At 31.2% G+C, this 21,576-nt stretch overlaps 2 protein-coding genes across 3 annotated transcripts; one reads left to right on the forward strand and one right to left on the reverse strand.

The window, feature by feature from the left end:
* The first annotated feature begins 7,652 nt into the window (after nt 1–7,652).
* Nucleotides 7,653–11,739, forward strand: LOC105136403 (39S ribosomal protein L47, mitochondrial-like). 2 transcript variants are annotated; one of them, XM_011041728.1, is made up of 4 exons: nt 7,653–7,882; nt 9,080–9,260; nt 10,294–10,451; nt 11,208–11,290. In XM_011041728.1, the coding sequence occupies exons 2-4, from the start codon at nt 9,098–9,100 to the stop codon at nt 11,250–11,252; spliced, it is 366 nt and encodes a 121-aa protein (XP_011040030.1). In that variant the 5' UTR covers nt 7,653–7,882; nt 9,080–9,097; the 3' UTR covers nt 11,253–11,290. The 2 variants fall into 2 exon arrangements, with proteins under 2 accessions (XP_011040030.1, XP_011040021.1); XM_011041719.1 differs by having other exon boundaries at nt 7,659–7,882; nt 11,267–11,739.
* A 2,450-nt stretch (nt 11,740–14,189) lies between these two features.
* Nucleotides 14,190–16,375, reverse strand: LOC105136413 (transcription factor MYB86-like). Its single transcript, XM_011041740.1, has 3 exons — nt 16,034–16,375; nt 15,774–15,903; nt 14,190–15,680 (listed from the first exon to the last, which is right to left on the reverse strand). The coding sequence occupies exons 1-3, from the start codon at nt 16,164–16,166 to the stop codon at nt 14,546–14,548; spliced, it is 1,398 nt and encodes a 465-aa protein (XP_011040042.1). The 5' UTR covers nt 16,167–16,375; the 3' UTR covers nt 14,190–14,545.
* Between the last annotated feature and the right edge of the window lie 5,201 nt (nt 16,376–21,576).

Here is a 21,576-nt window from a genome sequence, read left to right on the forward strand (position 1 = left end):
ATCAAGGATTAATAAAAATTTCTTAATCCATAAAAAAACGAGTCTGCTCGAATTAACTCGACTAGCCAACTTTTCCCAGTATGAGATCGAGATAAAAAATAATTTTAAAAGATAATTTGAGTTGACTTGACTAATTTGTACTTAGAATAATTACATAGAAATAAAAATATAAAAATCAAAGAGCTCGATGACCAATAATGCAATGCCAAATGATAACATTACAAAAATAAACAAGAAAAAAACTCGAGTTTCCTCAATTAACTTGTTACTCAAACATGACAATAGAATAATCCAACAAAAAAAAAGTTGAACAAATAAAAAAGTTCAAGGCCAACAACAAAAATTTTAAATGATGAATTTAAAAAAAAATCAATTTATAATAAAAAAATAAATAAACTCAAATCAAACTGCAGTTATGAGACTGGGATTGTTCTGTAGGAAGGTAGATATGAAAAACTAACAAAGTAATATTTACAATCATAGAATAATTTAAAATCCAAGTAATATAGACTAAATTTGATATAAAAACTAAATGAAATAAAATAATTAGAGATCAAATTAAAAAAATAAAATAAAAATGATAGTAAAATAATAATCAAATGAATAAGGACCCATGTTATATTTTAAATAAAAAACTAAGTAAAAAAAGATATCGAGGGGTAAAATTTAAAAATAAAAATAAAAAAAGGATAAGAAAATTACTATCAAAAGAAAGATGACCTAAATTGGATAAAAAATAAATTCAATAAAATGACTGAGGATGAAATTAAAAAATTAACAAATCCATAAAAAGGATAAAACACAACAAATTTTTAAAAGAATGACGATCAACTTAATACAAAATTAAATAAAATTCTAAGATGAAATTGAAAAAAAATCTAAAATTTAAAGTATAAAAAAATAATAATTAAAATAATAAGATATATAATTAAAAAAATACAAATTAAAGGACATAATTGTTTTTTGAATGGGCTAGCATGAATTTTTAGATTAGAGAAGAGAAAAAAGGAGGAGGAAAATATACATGTTATAGGCCAACCTTGTGTCCGCTGTAAGAACACACCACACCAATAGGGAGAGGATGATTACCCGCTCCTAACACTGTATTGGATGATAAAATTTGATAACTGATGACTATGCACGCACCTCTTGAAAGGTGTGAGAGTTACCATACGTCAAGTCTTTAACCTTTTTTTAATAACTTGTTAAACAATTCCTAGACCAATTTAAAAATGACCAAAATATCATGAATGAAAACCAAAAATATTCCTAAAACCATGCATGTGCATATTTTATTATTTTAAAAGTAATATTGTAAGTTCACTGTTGAAAAAAATTGAAAATACAAAAAATTCCTTATGCACTAGTTTAATGGTTATTTTCTCTAAATAGTATAATCATAAAAAATGCTTATGAATCACACACACACACATATATATATATTTGTTTTTTAAGTCCACAAAGTAATTTAACTGCGAAAAAACATGATTTTAAACGCTAACATTTCAAAAAATTCCCAAGGGAATTTCTAATTAGAAGTAACAATTTGTACAAAACCAAATCGAAACCATAAGATTTATCTATGTTTTTTCAAGAATTTGCCACACAAGAAGAGACAAGTTGAAGAATATTGTAGGGGGAAGTAGTTTCAAAGGATAGATTGGAAGTGAAATGGTTTGGCATTTCTTCTCATATTTTATATATGATTTTAGTAACATAATTTCATCCGGTTTGAAATTTTAGGCTGATCAACGTTGTAAAATTTATTTTTCTAAATAGTGGAGGTAAAGCAGGAAAAAGAAAAGGATCAATTTTATTATTTTCTGTAATTATTCTACAACTCTCTCTTATCTTTTAAACATGATGACTATAAGATGCATAAGGTAAAATTTTGAATTAAAATATTTAATTACAAAACTTAAAAAGATCAGTTTTATTTTATTTTTCGCCAAAATCCCAAGGCATAAAACTTAAAAAGATCAGTTTTATTTTATTTTTCGCCAAAATCCCAAGGCATAAAACACCCCAAAAAGCGTTAGCAACACGATGCTTTAAAAACAAAAAAAGCCTGTCATTTCTTCTTCTTGTTTTTTTTTTTCAACTTGGATCTTTTAATTTTCTAAGTTGTTGCAGACAATTAAATTAATATATATTTTTTAAAATATAGCTTTAAGAGATTTTTTCTCAAGACTACCTAATCTTTGTGATTTTATAAAAAATAAATTATAAAATATATTTTTTAACATAATAAAAAAAAATAAATGATAAGAAAATTGAATAACAAAAAAACCACGTTACTGTACGACTCCACAATGATTTATGTTTGTAAGGACAGTAAAACCAAGTAATTAATTGTTTCTGTTCCTTTTATTCCATAGCTACTGTCTTGTCTTCGCCCCATGCATTTTTTTCTTTGAACGTTCTTGACCTGAATTTCAGCCTCTATCATGGTAAGAAAAAAACAAAATTCCAGCTGCAGGAGGTTTTCTTATGGCCCAAAGGTTCTCTTATTTAACATCTACATTCCATTAAAAAAGAAAAAAAAGAAAAAAAAGAAAAGGGCCTGTGGCTTCTACCATAAGCCTCCAAACCTGAATTTGAACAAAATTATAAGTAAAAAATCTGCTCAGTGGAGTGCATATCAAACCAGAAGCGATATGACCAATTCTCCACCAGAAACGTGGCTAATATTCGTATAATAAATGTATAAATTACAATATATCACCTGAAACATAAATTACAATGAGACAGAAATGTGGTGACCAATTAATGTATTACACGAGATTTGAATTTTATTATATGATATCATGCCCACAATTTTCAAACTAGGGCATAGTAGATTGACGCGATGTTATTTATTACATTTAAATATTAACTGCCGACAACACGCTTTACTTGCCACGTTAGAAAGGGGGATGGAAAGGGAGGTCTCCGAAGGCACGGTGTGTTTGGTCACAGAGAGAAGCCCATGGGAAAGGATATTTTTGTAGTAATATACTTGACTAACGTTGAGCTGCTCTCATAAGATAATGTAATTTTCATGAACAGAACAAAGAAGGGTGGAAATTTGAAGAAAGGTAGCTAGGACGGTGAAGGAGATAGCCTTGCATTGCAAAAGTGTTCTGCTTCAGCAAATCAACAGGGTTTTAGTAAATTTAATAGGAAGTGGATGGACTTGGTGACATGAATATTTTGGCACCGAGTTTAAATCTATTTTTTATATTTTAAATTAATTTATTTTTATGTTTTTGCATCTTGTTGAGGTTAAGAATAAATCTTAAAATATAAAAAATATTATTTTAATACTTTTATAATTTTGTTTTTAAGTAGCTACTAAACGCTTTCCTTGTCTTGTGCAACTGTAAATGGGCCTCGTGTCTTCGTGAGAGACCAATTTAGTAGTTTTATAATTAGCAAATCAAATCCATTGCTTATGGGTGATGAAAAAGCAATAGTTAAAAGGAGATTAAAATATAAGAGAAAAGTAGTAAAAAAATAAATAAAAAATGAGGATGAGAAATGTTTCTGACTCGGTCCTAAGCTGAATTGGAAGCACCTGTCTGTCAAGGATTAGAAGAAAGGAGATTAAAAGCTGAATTGGCTTTGGTAAACAATAACTTGGATGATGTTATGTTACAGATTGAATAAAATATATATTGTTCAACGCAAGAAACGATATGAAACTAACAAAATAGACGAGACATAAACCAACCCTTACTTCAATTATTAACAGAAACTATTTCATGTGGAAACCACTGTGCATTGTACTTAATTTGTTATGGATTATAATAGTGAATTTGTTATTTTTTTTCCCAAAAACATTCAAGACTATCTTTCAAGGGTAAAATAATAGTTCCATTCATACTTTTATAATTATTTAAGGATATTACAGTCTTTACATAACTATTTGCACAATTAAATTAGTCAGTTACCCTTAGAAATAAAAAACAATTAACTATAATTTATTTTTATTTTTAAATATTATTTTGACATGGACAATGTAACTACTCTATTTCCCTAGGGATTAGAAATTTTTAGGCTTTGCTTTAGGGGTATGTTAATATTTTTTTTTAATGTATAGTTATTGAGTGTTCTCAATAGTAATTTAGTAATTTGATTAATAAAAAAAATAATTAAAAAAAAAAGGTAGTAGGCGTGTCTATGAAACACGCCAGTGAGTTATCCAGTGGTCTTGATAATAATTTTAAAAAAATTATATTTTTTAATTTTATTATTTAGTATTTGATTTAATTAAACATTGAGTTCGATAAAAAAAAATTTGTGTATAAGATTTTTCATTATTTTTAAAAATAATATAGGTTATCTTGATTTTTTTATACATTATTATTTTTATTAGACCTATCTTTTTAAAAAAATATTATTTTTTAATTAAATTAAATAAATTACTTGATATTTATTTTTAAAGTTATATCATCCAAAATGCCACCATCTCCATTCATTTTAATATTTTTTGAAGGTTATAAAAAAATATTTAACTCGTAACATTATTTGTAACATTGTGTGAGATGTTAAATTATTTGTTTTTGTTTTTTTAAACTTTTTTTTGTTATTTTTTAGTATTTGATTTATTTGAAGAGTGAGTTTTTTTTTAGTTTCTATTTGATTTTTCACTGTTTTTAGAAATAACATGAGTTATCTCTAGTTTTTTTATTTATAATTTATTATTATTATTTAATATATTATTAAAACAACCCGATTTAATGAATCCAATAAGGTCAATTACATGGGTCTTGAATTTGTTTTTTCTTTAAAAACATTGATCCAAGCCATCTGAGGTAGAATTAGAGGGCTGGCAGGGGCGAGGTCCCTGCAAGAAAATTGTTTTTCAGCCCCCCTCCTTCAATAAATTATATTTTTAGCTTTAAAAATAGAAAATTTAAGATTTTTACCCCATAATTGTTTTTTCTGTAGTTTAGCCCTCACAAATAAAAAATACTAGCTTTTCCCCTTCAAGCCATGTTATAACACAATACATTGTTTTAAGTTTGTTTGAGTTTTTTTTTTAATTATATTTTATTGAATGTTTTTTTATTTTATTTTAGGCCTAGGATATTTAATTAGTTTAATTTGAGATTTCTAAATTGTTTTGATTTGGATTCTAGAATGCTTTCATGAGCTTATATTCTTAATCAATAATTTTACAAGTTAAATATAATTATTCTTAATTGATGTAATGTATTATCATCTTGATTTTTTTAAATATCATATAATATATTATGCTTTTAATACTTTAAAAATTATTTATCCATTATAATTGAAAATTTATAATTATTTAAGGGTATCACAGTCTTTACGTAACTGTTTGCACAATTAAATTACCCAATTATCCTTATAAAAAAGTAACGATTAACTACAATTTAGAGCTTTTTTAGAATATTATTTTGACATGGACAATGTAACTACTCTATTTCCCTAGGGATTAGAAATTCTTAGACCTTGTTCTAGGGGCATGTTGATATTTCTTTTTTAATTTCTTCAATAAATAATTATCAGAGTACGCTTTTTGTTTTTTCTCTCCCCGCCTGACGAGAATCTATTTTCCATGCACTCCCCTTCGTAAAATGGTACTATTGTCTTTATCAAAATATACAAATCCATGATCGTCTCTTGAGCATGGATCTCCACAACAGTGCTGGATGCACACGCTGCAATACCACTTCTCATGGACCTTTTTAGTGAGCTTGAGAAATGGTTGCTCGTTGATTTGTGATCGGTTTAATCGATCAGCCTAAATCTCTGATTTTCCGAAAATCTCACGCTCCTTACTTTTGGCATTGTTTAGTAGGGTGTTCTGTTTAAAGATCATCGTTTGCTAAGATCTCTGCTTCAGCTAGAAGTGCATTAAGATGACGTGCTAAGTATAGGTATATATAAGTTCGCTGTGATATCAAATTTAATGTTATTAAATTTAACTGGATTTAATATTTTTAGGTTTAGTTATATATTTGGTTCAAACACATATAAATTTAATAAGTTATCAGATTTATTACTCTTGAATTTATAGTCATTGTAAATCCAAATATTTATAGAGTTGATAATCTTTTTAAGTACTATTATAGGTTATAAGGATTTATTTATTTATTTATTTACATAAAATGTTAAAAGTCAAGAATAATTATATCTTTATATCCATATGTTTATAATTATTTTTCTAAATATTTACCATATTTCCAACAATATTAATTAATATTATGTAAATAATATTTATTCCTTGTTAATATTATATAAGAAATATCTATCCCTCAACAATGTTGTATAAAAGATATTAATTTCTCATTAATACTATTAAAAAAAATAATATTTTAATCTTTCAATTCAAGTATCATGATAAAGTTTAGAGGCTATATATATATCTTCAATTATCCAAGTAATTGATTAATATTTTTTATATTTTTGAAGTATTTATATTTATATTTTCAGAGTATTTATCGTATACAATTGAGAATATACACTGTTATTTTTAAAATTTAAAATCAATTCTCTTATTTATTACAATTCTTTATTAAAAATAAATAATTTTTTAATCAAAAAATTCTTAAATCCCATAAAAAATATCTATTTTGCCAGTGCTAGGTTTTCTATAAAAAATTATTAACTTCGTTCACTTTGAAGAAAAAATAAATTATGGTGAACATGTGATTGCTCTCTATTTAAATACTAAAACACTCTAATTTGCATTTCAAAACATCATCACTAACATATTTTTATGGAAAGGAGATAATTTATTTAGATCCAAGAAGAAAGATTTTACTTGAATTGAATTCTGAAAAGATAGATTTTAAGCATTAAAGCAACGCTATTTATGTGTCTGTCTTTTTTTTTCTATGACTTACTGAATATTTATATTCATATGTTTGCCTGTATTTGCTTCATATGCCTGTCAAAGATTGAAAGAAGCAAAGACAAAAACTAAATTGGCTTTGGGGAACAATAACTAAGATGATGATGATGTCATGTTACAGATTCGATAGGTTATATATCATTCAAAACGAGACAGCAATCAACCCTCACCAAATATTTGCTCCACAGCCTATCAGACCCATCAAGGCCCAATACCGAAACACCAGCCATGTTGCTTTGGATGAGGCTAAAGGGCCCAATAACGTGTTGCTCTAGAAAACACTCGTACACTACTGGTTCCATAAAAAAACACTAATTTTGATTTGTAAAATATATATTTGATATCATGGTATTTAAATTGTGATAAAATATATTAAAAATAATGGTCAATTTAGTCACCCCATAAAATTATGGAGTGGGATTAGCGAGAGTGGTAGTAGCAAGATAAGCCCTTTTTAGTCAAATTATTGTATAAGTTTCTGTGCTTCTAAAATGATTAATTATTTTTTTCTATTAATAATACTAAAAAAATGAATTATTTTTTTTAAAAACCCTTTGTATGCGATTAATCATTTTATTATTTTGATTGTTTAAAAGAAAAAAATTGGAATATGATATTAAAATTGTATGCTTACATTGTAGATTTCCATACCATTTAGTAAAATAATATTGTAAGAAACTTTTAGTATTATTTATTATATCACCCAAATAATAATAATAATAGGAAAAAAAAAAAACTAGAGGGAAGGAAAAGAAATACTCAGAAGGATTTTAAAACGCAAACTTGGTCGCCTAGAGGATAGCCGAGACTCCTCTTCAAACAGCCCGATAGATCTCTGAAAAGTCCAAACAAGGCCTGCCCACCATAAAACCCCAGTTCTACAAAACCACACCAATACCCCAACTGCCGAAGCCGCCGCCACACCATCACCTCCAGCTGACGCCACAACACGTCAGTCACCAGTGACTCGGTTTGAGGATGACTTCAGGGCTCTAATTCGATTTGAGAGGCTGCATTTAGGTATAGATATCTCTCTATGGTTTTCTTTCACTTCGACATGACCTGGAATAAGTATGGGTGTTTGCTTGAATATGATTATCTTTGCAGAAGCATGAATAGAGTCTTAATGATGTCTATTGATGATCCAGTTTAAAAAAACTAGAGAACAGGCAGGGTTTGAGGTAAATATTGATGTTTCTGCAGTTTGGGTGTGAAAATGCACCAAAGCAGTCTGTTTTGCGGGGTTGTGGGTATTTTTTTTTTCTAAATGAATTTAGATGCTTCTGCCTACTTAGGCTTGCGGTAAAGTTGCTATCTTGGCAGCCTGGCTGAACAATTTTTTCGTTTATTGGACTTTTAATGGTTTCTTGGGACACTTCAGGCTAATAGTGATCCCTACGTTTTCATCTCCACCTTGTTGTCTTGTATGTCATCCTTGGTGTTTGTTTCTTTAAGGAGTCCGAGGCTTTAAAAACAAGACAAGCTTGTTAAAATGCCGTTTCATTTGTCATGATTATTCATTTTCCCCTATTATTATTATTATTATTTTTTTGGGTGATTGCCTGAAATAAGTGCTGGGCCTTCGAGAAATTCAAGCTTGTTAAAATGCCGTTTCATTTGTCGTGATCATTCATGTTCCCCTATTATTATTATTGTGATTGCCTGAAATAAGTGCTGGGCCATCGAGAAATCCCTACTTGCTTGTTCTTTGTTTTGCTTCATGTTTGGTGTGATTTTACTTTGATAATCTAAGGTGGAATTTTAAATTACTTTAGAAATAAAACTCAGATTTGAATTTTGATAATATTGCATGATAATTGATCTTTTCCTTGTTGATGTTTTGAGGGTTTCTTCAAGGGGTTAAGACCCAAGGCCAGCAATAACTATTCGATGATAGATCACACTTGTGTGTTTTGGCTTCTCAGAAGCATTCTAAAGTACAGCTGCCACTTTCTTTTATATTATGATTAAGTTGATTAAAAGAATTTTAATTAAAAAAACTGCGCAATTTGTTTCTATAAAACTAAGAAAGGTGGCTTTCATTTTTTTTTATTCTTAATAATAAAATTGCATGCCAACTCATATTTGGTCCCAAATAAATGTGAATGAGGTCTCCAGTGCTGATATATCCCACCATCACAAATTTTCTGGTGTTGGTCTTTATTTTTATTTTCTGTTGTGCCCCAAACTCATTTACTTGCTCTATTTTGTTTGCAGAAATCTGATTCTTCAATCATGTTTATGACAAGATTTATTGGGAGGACACTCCTTGCTGCTGCTAAATCTGAAACTCATGCTGCCTCTGCCGCTGCCGCTACTGCTACATCTGGACATAACCCACTTGAGGAATTCTTTGAGGCTGATAGGAGCCAGGATGAGGATAAACCAGTTGTTTATGGTATGATACGAGCCTCTTAATGTTTTCTTTTATTTGCTAATTGAGTACCACATGACCTTTCATTGCATCAGATCACTGGTAAATGATTTACTACTGTTTTCCAAATAACAAAATAAGAGCAGCATTCAACACATGAATATTAAGAAACTGAAAAGAAAACGGAATGAAAAATTGAAGCATACAACTGGTATGACTAAATATCCCACCTTTAATGTACATGCATGACCAAACATCTCTGGTTTACTGAAGCGTCAGATCACCTATCACTTAATTGATTCTGTAATCAAAGCTGACAGATATATGGTTTTATAAATGGAAAGTGCTCTTTGTTTTTTAGTATGTTTACAAGAATTATTTCTTTTATAGCATCTCGCCCATTGGGCAATCCAGTGGGGCTTACGGTTTGACAATATATATAGTGTGATGTGGACATAGCTGGGATGAAAGGTCTTATAACCAGCTATATGGAATCAATATAAGATTCTGGGAAAGATTGATATGCATTTGTTGGACTGGCATGCTCCGAAACCTATGTTATTGGATATGTGGACTTGTAACAGAGCACACAATGAATAAACAGTTGTTTTGGTGAATATTTTTGTTTTTTTTCCCGCTTAATCTCTTTGATAAAACATCACTATATATTTACATGATTTGATGATATTTTGAAGCCTGCTATGTTAGACTTGTACAGTTGTATTCTTGGTGGTTTCTTTACCCTAATTTTTGTATCTCCTGAAGGAAAGCTAAAGTAAAGGCTCGAGACCAATTTATATGATATTAACCTAACAGATACTTTACATCCAAAGGTGCTGAAAGTGCCCAAGTGTGATTTATTTTCTGTTTGGTATTTTTAATGGCATGCCATTTTGCACATCATGTTATTTTCTTCACAAGACTGATACAAAGTACTTTAATTAACTTACAAAACAGTATGTCTTCTCTATGGAAATTTTATGTTCCTTTCCTATCGGCAAAAAGAGAACCTTTGTTTTTCCTGAATGCATTTTCCTTTTAATCTTACTGCCTCCAGGGCGAAGTTGGAAAGCTTCTGAACTGCGTCTGAAGTCTTGGGATGATCTTCAAAAGTTATGGTATGTTCTGTTAAAGGAGAAAAACATGCTGATGACTCAACGGCAGATGCTTCATGCCCAGAATTTTCGATTTCCCAATCCAGAGCGCTTACCCAAGGTCTATCCAATCTTCTTTCCTTGTGTTTTGATATGAGCATGTTATTGATGTTGCTCTGAGCTCCTCAAATGCTTTGCCTTATATTCCTGCACTGACAACGACTTGAATAATTTAGCCCTTCAAACCATTCAATCACTAAAAATAAATGTACTACCGGTCAGAAAAGCCAGGGAAATGATATGGCTTTTCATATGCATGCAAACATGGGCTTAATGTGTTTTATAATCATCATCTCCATTTTCTCTCTCATTCTCTATTGGGGGAGTGGTGGAGGGTTTTTCAAGATATATATATTTTGTTTTGTGTGGTGTGGGGTTGCCAGCATATGCATGTAAAAAGCTTGTTTGTATGTCAGATGAATATATATATTTTGTTTTGTGTGGTGTGGTGTGGGGTTGCCAGCATATGTGTAAAAAGCTTGTTTGCATGTCAGATTAAGTACTACAATTACAAGCAGCTTTGCTACGAACTCACCTGTGTTTTGATAGTTTCTTACAAAGAACAGAAAAGTAAAAGAAGGATTACTAGAACATTGCTTCTCTTTGAACTTAGTATATCAGTTTTTAGGATGCAAGTTGTGTTTTTTTCCGCAAGTACTACAATTACAAGCAGCTTTGCTACGAACTCACCTGTGTTTTGATAGTTTCTTACAAAGAACAGAAAAGTAAAAGGAGGATTACTAGAACATTGCTTCTCTTTGAACTTAGTATATCAGTTTTTAGGATGCAAGTTGTGTTTTTTTTTCCCATCCCCCAGTACATTCTCACAAGCCCGACTGCAAATTCTGTTCTATTTCAATGAACAATGAAATTCAGGTGAGGAAGTCAATGTGCCGTATCAAGCATGTACTCACGGAGAGAGCCATAGAAGAGCCAGATCCCAGGAGGTCTGCTGAGATGAAGAGGATGATAAATGCTTTGTGATAATATCCAACTCGTTATTCTGTTCCCCGGGGCACTGGATGAAGTCTATTTGAGGGACGCGACATTGCTATATTTTTCCTGGTGTTAGGCGTACATCCCTTCTGTTAATTGGCCTAGTGTCTTATCACCACATGGAATCTGATTGTGAACTTCTGGAAATCTTTGTTTCTTTCAGAAAGTACAGCAGGAGGCAATGACACCTGAACACGTAATTAGGACTGCTAATTATGGTGTATTTTTGTGATACATTTGTAAGCGTCTCCAGTATTCATAAATTACTTCGTGTTTAAGAAAGGGTGCTGAACGTTGCTCTGTTTCTCTGCAGTTTCAATTGCCGAGTCATTTAATGGGGATTTAGCTAGCCAGTGGATCGATTTTCCATTTCCTTTTTAACGCCTCCTGTTTCATATAGGAGTACTGGACGGATAATCAAAACAAAAGACTCTATTTTTGATAGGTGTGATCCGTTGCATATAGATCCAATTTTTCATCTTTTTTGACTCCTTAAAATTTGTTTTTACTGTTCCTAGTGGTATCAAGATTCCACTGTATCAGGATATTTTATCTGTCACTATCGGAAAATGGATATCTCCATAGAAGATTGTAAGTGTTTTTTATTTTATTTTTGGTGTTCTTTATTCAGATCAACCTCTCTGATTTGTGTATCGACTTCAATGATTTGGAAACATATTTGGGTAAAATACACAACTCCGAACTATAAAATATACATTTCCTCGAGAATTAAAAAAAAAAGGATTTATTTTCATTTGCTCAACTAAATGCTTTTTTTTTTTTTCAACAATGGAATGCCCTCTATCACATGGATAAAAGCTTAGAAATGTTTCTATGAAAATTGAGTGGCAAAGCGAAAAAGGAATCGGTAGTTAAGAGGAAGAGATTTTTACAACAACATTTAATCGCCTGTGTTTATCAGTTCGGCTAACAGCTATGGCCAGAGAGTTTTCCTGAAATTAAACTAATTAATTAGAGAACTAATTATTTTTTCTCATTGTCTTTTGAAAATATTTTTAATGATTGGATTTCTCAACGGAGAATAATTCATTTTTTTCCCGTACAAAACTGCGAATAATTCTGTTCGAATCTTATTGCCATTATTTCTAGAATGAACCGTTTTAATATTTTAAAAAAAAGTTAGCATGTGAACTCTACAGCACCCCCCAACAATTATTACTGTTTGTCTTGGAGTTTCGGAATGAAACAGAACACAGATTGATTAAAGTCCAAGTTAATGAAGCCTCCGACTGAAGGACGAGGAACCAAACCTATAAAAGTCCTTCACTTATTTGCTTAGCATCCGTGTGCATGGGCTTCATAATTTATCGTCAACATTTACCTATTATTATCCTATCCAGTTTTCTCACAAAACCCTACCTCCAGCCATCTCCCTCGCAAGATTTTTGCTAGAGTTCATGCAGGGTTTAATTGTTTTGATTTTGTATTTGTACAAAATACGACGTATTTACTGGAAAATTCACCTACCTGGGTCAGTCAAGAGTTTATCCTAAATGCCAGTGGCCTTGGAAAAAGAATTGGTATAGTTTCAGAGCGAAATTGGAAGGGCAAATAATTGAACTGTGGTCGCCCATCAATTATCAGGAGATCACAAATGAAACAAAAAGGCCCAATAATTTGGCCTGGCCATGCGATCCGTCTGGTGCGAGGGGAGGGCTTAGCTGGACGTGTGGCTGCGCAAAAGATTCCCGTCCCGGACTCGCCTCGACACATTATATGTCTACAGTGGGCCCTCCCCCTATACATTACGACCTCATCCAACTGGTTCTATTGTCCATTAATCATTTGAAAATTGGAGTTCTGATCGGAGAAACTTTGGGAGGGGGGGCGCTCTTCCTTTGGTTACAAGGGAGTTTCCTTCTCCCTTCCTCCCTTTAATGTCAACGATATGTTCTCATCATGACTTTTAAGGAAGAAGGGAAGAAAGAGAGGAAGGAACCCTTTTCAATCGATTTTTAACTCTGAAGAGGTTCGTTTCTTCAATCCCAAGCATCTTTCAACCCTGCCAATAAAGGTGATTAAAATGTGTAGCCTTGTCTCGGCGTACGGCATTTACTTCGCTTTGGACTTGTATCATAAAAAGACACCTCTCTGCTGACAAGTGGATGGCAGTGATTTGCTTGATAATTTGTATGCAGACGCAAATTCTGCTTTAATCCACGGCTGAATTGACAAAGCTTTTCTCACATGAATTGGAAGTTTCTTTCTTTATGCACAAAATGTTTATTGACATAATTTTTGTGTCTTAAAACAAGCTAGAAGACACGAGGAGCATATACACATATGGTCCTTGTTAGATCGACAGTCATAATCCCCCCGTGTACGGACTGGAAAGTGAATAACTCTCTCAATTTCAATTGTGGGGTTCCCTTTCTTTGCTTCCATTATTAAGGGGAGCGGGGACCGATGGCTCCTTGCTACAATCACAGTTGAAGGAATGAGAAGTCTTGCAGATGTGCTATGCTCTCTTTTAAATTAAAGAGAAAAGGAGCACGAATCAAAACCAGCAAGCGATATTTCATTTCCTAGAAGTCATCTAAAGTTGAAGGCCAGAAAAAGTGAACAAAAGCTGCAATTCAAGTGATTAATATCAATTGTCTCTCGGGACCGGGGATAGTGATATGCAACTATATAAATAGAGAAAGGGAGAGAACAGATAAAGCATCCAGGCTCATCTGATTTCAACTCACCATTTCCTAGCGGAAGGTTTTGGATAAATGGATAAAAATTAAATATCCAATTTGAAAAGGGATGCTCGGATACACTAAGAAGAAGGATCAAATTCTAAGAAAGAAAAGAAAATATCCCATTGATAAATAACATTTGTTTTGGATTGTTTACAGAGAGAATTGCAACGTGATGACGCATATGCAATGAGGCAAAGAAGAGTACATACACAAGTAGTAGCCTTATTCTGCAATTCTGTACCACACCCAGAAGTAAAAAGCTAATAAAAAGGATTGTAATTTTGCTCACAAATATTCCAAAACCAGAGGGTGAGAAATGTTTTAATTGTATCAGACCTATGTACAAAGAAAAATCTTTAGCACGCACACCTGTAAATGAAGAAAGAGCATCTGTTTCAAGCCTCTCTAATCAATTTCTCCTCTAAATTGAGGCTCCCTGTACCAATGCAAGCTAAATATATCCATAAGATGCTGTAATTCTCTGAATATCCCTGGGACATATATCAGGATTTTGTAAAGGTTGTTGTTGTTGCTGCTGGTTATGAGGCCACATACCACTTGAATTTTCTGTTACGACTTGCGTTTCTGATTTTATCTCATTGTACAATGATTGCTGATTTTGATTTTGCAAAGCAGCAGCCATGAACAATGGATTTTGAAGATATTCAGGCCACTTGATGTCCTCGTGCTGGCTTCCCATCAAGTGGTTCTGTGCCTCTTTTTCTGCTGAGCCGCACTCTCCTAGTCCCCAAGAAAAGATGGTATTCTCAAAGAAGGAGCTGTTGCTTTGCAGCTCGGCACTACCATTGCTTACAGTATTGCTGTTACTATTGCTTCTGGAGTTACCGGTTTCCCACAGCCGACAGCTGTTGGTAGTAAAAGAGGACAATGAAGGATTGTCAGGTGAAACAGTAATGGAAGGCTTGTAGCTCATAGAAGTAGAATGAAATGAGCTTGTTACTGCTGGTGGAAGAATGGAGGGTATCACAGTCGAAGAGAATTCAGAGTTCATGTCAAAAGCTTTGCTGGATTGGCTCAACCAGAGGGAGGGAATCGAGTTTGTTGCGAGCCTGGCATTGGATGCGTAATTCAATTGCTGAAGAGGGAAATGCCCCACGAAATCCGAAGGCTGGCAGTTACTTGTGGAACCTTGATGGTGGGAGGCTGTAAACCTATCCAAGAAAAAGTCTTTGTTGCTTGCTGGTGTCATCAAATTGTTGTTAACATGGTCATTGGTGTTGTTGCCGTTGCCATTCAAGACCTTGGAGCTGGAAGTACTTCTCCTCTCCAATTGGTAGCCATTTGGAGAAATTGGAGATGATCTTTTTTCTTGTAAATTTGCTCCTGATGACTTAGAATTGTCAGCTTTGAGGAGGTTGAGTTCAGTATTGGAGACTGCAGAGGCTTTATCTTTGGTGCCACTAGCAGGTGGATTCTTGTCTTCTCCATTTTCAACCTCAGAAAGTGGTTTGTGGGTAACAGGGTCAATGCCTCCCTGCCTAAGTTTTTTCTTTAAGCAAGAGTTCCATAGATTCTTTATTTCATTGTCTGTCCTTCCAGGCAATTGTGCAGCAATCTGAGACCACCTGAGGAATCATTTACGAAAACAGCATTAGCTTCCATGAGAAAAGAAGACAAATTCAAAAGGAGGGATCGTTAATTATGGGAAGTGAGAATACCTATTTCCTAGAACTGCATGAAGCTCAATTATGAGTTTCTCTTCCTGCTGTGAGAATGTGCCTCTCTTCAAATCAGGCCTCAAGTAATTAATCCACCTTAGTCTGCAGCTCTTGCCACACCTTTGCAAACCTACAAAATTCAATACAAACCTCATTAATGTCCATGAACAGTGGTTCCTTTTTGATCGAAGATTACACAAACACTCTGGCTCTTAAGGATAGCTGAACAAAGGGGTTGATGGAGCTGAGGTTGGTCTTACCAGCTTGCTTTGGGACAGAGCTCCAACAACCATGGCCATACTTAGTGATATGCCTTAAGAGTTTCTCATCTTCCTCAGGTGACCACAGGCCTTTCCTTAGCTTCTGCTTGTAGCAACAAGGGTGCCTCCCCATTTGGAGAAAGACTGAGCTGCAATGAGGGTAAGAAAAAGAAAGATACCTTTCCTAAAACAGAATACTTTGTTGAATCCTAGGTGAAATGTCAGCAATGAGCACAGATGCCTGTGAAATGGATTTGTAAGGAGTGCTTTGGTAGAAAAGATGTAGGCAGAGAGAGAGAGAGAGAGCTTTTGAAAGGGAGGCAAAGAAAATTAAGTAGCAGTCGAGAAAGGGAGTTGAATTAATATAAGGGGCAGCCCTGAAGAGAGAAAAGTCATCGTCAATATGGTGTTAAAGTCACCTCTCTCTCTTCGTCCCTTAATATTTTCCATTTTCTTTTCTTTTTTGGAGGATTATGTATTTCATTTAGTTGTCAAGGAGTGGATACAGTCTGAGTTGCATACATACGTCTTATCAGAAATAATGTCTTTTGCAAAGATGGTGGGGCACTTCATTGATTCTACATATGTTTAGTAGGAAATTCAAATAATGGCTGATAATAACCTATGCTTCTAACTTAAGTCAGTGAAATGCCAACGGACAAAAGTTTCTAAGCATTTTAAAATCATAGTAAATAATGGAGGTAATAAAGAAAAAACTAGTGAGTCTCCATACAATATAGTTGAGAGATATAAATTTCAATTAATATTCTTTGTTTCATGATTCTTCCAAGGACACACCGAGTAAACAATAGTTTTATGTGTCCAGCGAGTCTCATGCATCAATAAGTGATTAGTCTAATAAACAGTGGCGGAAACAGGGAAGGCTGGCAGGGCTACCGGCCCTACAACGAAATTGTTTTTTCCCGGCCTCCTTTAAGTTTATTTTCAGTATTTATTTTTATAAAATATCGGATAAATTGCAGTATTTTAATCCCTTTAATTTTATGTTTTGATTCCGCTCCTGCTAATAAAAATTATAAATTTATATAAATAATATTTTAATTTAATAATTTAAATTTTTAAATGAGATTTTAAAATATAATTAATATTATTTTGTAATATATTCTCTCAAATAAAAACTTTTTGAGTTTGAAATTTATATAAATTTATATTATGTTATACTTAATTTTTATTAAATAAATAAAAATATTAAAGAATTATTTTAATTTAATAACTTAAATTTTTAAGTGAGTTTTTAAAATATAATTTATATTATTTTTTAACAATTATATATACATATATATATATATATATATATATATATAAAGAAAAAGATAGAAGGAAATGAATGAAGTCTTGGGATAGAGTTCCTCGGTCTTATATATAGATGTTGTTTATTTTTATATTTTAAAAATATTTTTTTAAAAAAATAAAAATTTTTATTTTTTGATTTGTTTCAAATTAATATTTGTAGATTATTTTAATATATTTTTAAATAAAAATTATTTTAAAAACTAAACACAACCAAAATTTTAAATCTACAGTACCATGAAACATGGAACCGGAGGACTCTACCCCAAGAACAAGATGAACTAAAAAAAGGAATGATTTGGTGTATAATCCTTCCTTTCGACGCAGCGTAAGGGGAGGTTTTTTTTTTTTTTTTTCCCCTCTCGTACAGAAACAACGGATGAGACCACATATAATATTCCTTTTCTTAGGCAGAGCAACTTTAGTGTCTCGTAGAAACAGGGGTTCCTCTCACTTCTTTACTCCTACGAGCTTTTTGAGGCAATTCTTCCAAATCATGATCACCTGCCAATGTTTCATCATTACGTGGAAAGAACAATTTGTTTCAGTTATTTTCTTATTTTTTTATTAAAAAAACTTATCTTGCTATTTCTGGTAGAATTCACTTACAGTTTATTTGAAACCAATCCTAATTCTGTGCTGCTAGAATTTATTTCAACAATTTAAATTTTGAAAACTATTTTTACTTGACTTTGTAAAAACACACTAATTACCCTACTTTTAGTTGTAGCAAAAAAAAAAAAAACATTAAAGCGGTATATGATGCTTTTGTAAATATGAGTTTTAATAAAAAAAATCAAAATAAAATTTTTTAGAATATTTTTTAATTTTAGCATTGGTCCATTAAAATTATTAAAAATATTAATTTAATGTTTTTTAAAATAAAAATATTTAAAAAATCATTTTTTTAAAAGCCAACACTCCATTATTCTAATCATATATATATGATCAAGAAAGGTATTGATACTATTAATTTTTTAACATCATTTATAAATTTATAAAAATATTTAATTTCAATAAGAGGTAAAATTCATTTATATTTCAGACATTAAAACTAAATAAATAATTAAAATAATTTTATTTCTACTCAAATCTTTTAAATCAACACAGAAATTAGCTTTTAAAAATTTGTCCTTTTTTTAATTGTTTTGATATAGTGATATTAGAAGCAATTTTTTCAATAAAAATATTTTTTGATATATTTTTAAATAAAAAATATTTTAAAAAGCAACAATTACCCCTATATTAAACACCTTCTAAATGAAATTTAAAGTGATTCTGTCAAATATTATCTGAAAAATAATCAACTGAAGTTGAATATGTAGGCGTTGTATTTTACCAATTCTGTAACCGTGTAATACTAACATGGTATTGTTCCCTGCCCCAGTGAATAATCCACATTTAGGTGTTTTAATCCTAGAATGAAGTTTTAATTAAAAACAAATAATGAATCAATAATTTTGATGTCAATGCATTAAAAAATATAATAATAAACTTGAAAAAATCATATAAAAAACTTATAAATAAATAAATAAACATATATTTCTTTTATACTGGATATTCGAAGTTGATATATACAATTGCTCTAAAAATAATTGTTGATATTGTTAGAAAAAAGCTAATATTACTTAAAAAGAATGATACAATTGAATAATTATTTAAATATCATTTTAATAATTTTATTTAAAAGGAATATAATTATAAAATATAAAAAGAAAAAAAATTAATCAAAATTTTAAAAGATAAAGGGTCATGATTGCATGGGATGGAAAAATAGAACAACACGCCTAGCCCACGTTTATAACCCCGACGCACCTGAGATATTTTTCCTTAAAGTCATCCACCTTTATTTTGTTTAAAGTGAAGGGATGCCGCCTCTTCCTCGTATAATTTTTGTGATCACCGAAGACTTCGGTGATTGAAAAATTAAGGCAAGTTTTTCAACCTTGAAAATATCAATTTTAACAATTTTTTTAATTCAAAAAATTAAAAAATCTCATGAATCTCATGTCTCGGATAAGAAAATACATTTTAATAGTATAAAAATTTAAAATCAAATTAAATAAAAATAATTCTTGAATTTTATATTTTTCTAGTATCATTAAATATGAAAATCATCTTCTCAGAGTTATTTTTTTAAAATAAATTTATAAATATTAAAATCAAAGTTATTAATGATCGTAATTTGTCTACCTAATAGCTTTCTTTTATTTAAATTTTTTATAATATTTTTTTTCTTTCAAGATTTAGGAATTAAAATGGTAAAAACTAAATTTTAATATCAAAATAAAAAATAAGAAATAAAAGGGACCAAATATAAAGATTTAGGACCAAAGTATAATCTTACGCATTCAATGAACATTAAATGAGGGAAAAAGGCTTTAAATTTTTGTCAATGTCAACACTGGTCCTGTTCCTCTTGATTTCTTTTCAAAACAATTAAGAATTAAATTATGCAAAATTAACCTGACACTTAACTACCTCATGATGATCTTCGATACCATGAGACACGTAATAACAAGCGATCTGAAGAGAATAAAAAAAACACTATGACGATGAAAACAGAACTTATGAGGGCTTAACCGAGTGAAAAAAAGAGAGTAGAAAAGTTCGATGAACACAGCTAAAAATTGAGTGATTAATTTCCATTTTATAACTGGATGAATGGTGGCGGCACAGTAAATAAACCTAGCTCTCATAGCGCAGTGAAATGTGAAAAGAATACAATCATGCAGTGATCATACGGGATTTAATGAATTCTCTTGTAATCAATTTGAAGCAAGCTTTGTATTAATATCTTCAACTGCAAACCTCTGATGTATTTTTGGTGACAATAATGTCGTGATGACTTGGCGATTAAAATAACTACAATATTTTATTTAATTTTCTCAATGATCAGAAAGCTACAAGGCATGATTCTTTAATTTGGAACCGAATATTTAATACAAATGGGAGTAAACTACATAAGAATATGTGTAATATAAAACACCGATGAAGACGAATTAGTACTGCTGCATTTTTCTTGCTATGGACCACCCTCCGTTTAGTCTTATTGATCAATCCGGCTTAATTTGAACTCCTTAATACATCCTAGCTGTTTCCACCTTTTATTGGGACCCTTTCCATCGAAAAATTTATTAGATTTTTCTCCATCGAAGGCAAGCTCGTGAACTGCTCATAGCCCAGCCATGCAAGAATGACTACTCAGGTAATTTTGAGAAGTATAGTTAAATTCATCAAGTTTTAAATTTGTGTTTTAAAAGTTATCCATTCAAGTTCTATAAATTTTAAAATTATTAAAAATTTATATAATTATTAATTTTAAAATGTATAAAATTAATTAAGATAATTACAAACTGATCAAGACACTACTTTTATAAAAAAGTTTAACTACTTTGGAGGATGAAATCAAACGAAGTTATTAGCAACCATTCTTGCTGAGCAGGCTTTGTTTTTGTACTCAGGAAAGCAAGAGCATGTACAGAACTGAGAATTTAATTACAGTAGCATGTACAGAACATACAACTATTACTTTGAACTTGATGGCAAGATTTAATTTCATCAATTATGTAAAGGAAATCATTAGCTATACAGAGTAGCATGGCCCGCGCGCGTTGAAACGTGAAACGGTTTGGGATTTTCATAAAAGATTAGCGAGTATCTTTTCAATCGCACTAATTAATTATAAATAAAGCTCAACCTCCATCGCTTATCTTTCATTCTAACTATCAATCATTTTGACAGAAGAAGAAAATCCGTTGTTAATCTCTTCTGTCTAATTTGTTTAAGTTCTTTCTTTCAAGCGAAAAGAATCACATTGACGTGTATGACAAGTCTTGCATTTCCGGAGGAAAACTGCAGCCCAAAAATAGTCGCTTCATTCATCATGAGAAGCCTAAAATTAGACCTTAGTAAATATTATCTTTCCATATATATATATATATAAAAAAATTCTAGCCATGAAAAAGCTTGTGGGTACTCCAACTAAAGACTATTTTTTGTGTTTGTCAACAAGATTTAAATGAAGGGATTTTTTTTTTGAATGGTTACATGATATATTCGAGTTAATATTTATTTACGTATTAAGGTTAATTAGGTCCATATTTCTAATTCGAATAAATTAACAGACTATATGTGTGTGTGTGTGTATCCATTCAAGACTAGTACTTAAGGAATTTATAGAATTTTTATTTCTTACAGCATAAGGTTAGAAACTTGTAAAAAACCAAAGA

This window comes from Populus euphratica, unplaced genomic scaffold (assembly GCF_000495115.2).
Source record: "Populus euphratica unplaced genomic scaffold, PopEup_1.0 scaffold2.1, whole genome shotgun sequence".
NCBI classification, from domain to species: Eukaryota; Viridiplantae; Streptophyta; class Magnoliopsida; order Malpighiales; family Salicaceae; genus Populus; species Populus euphratica.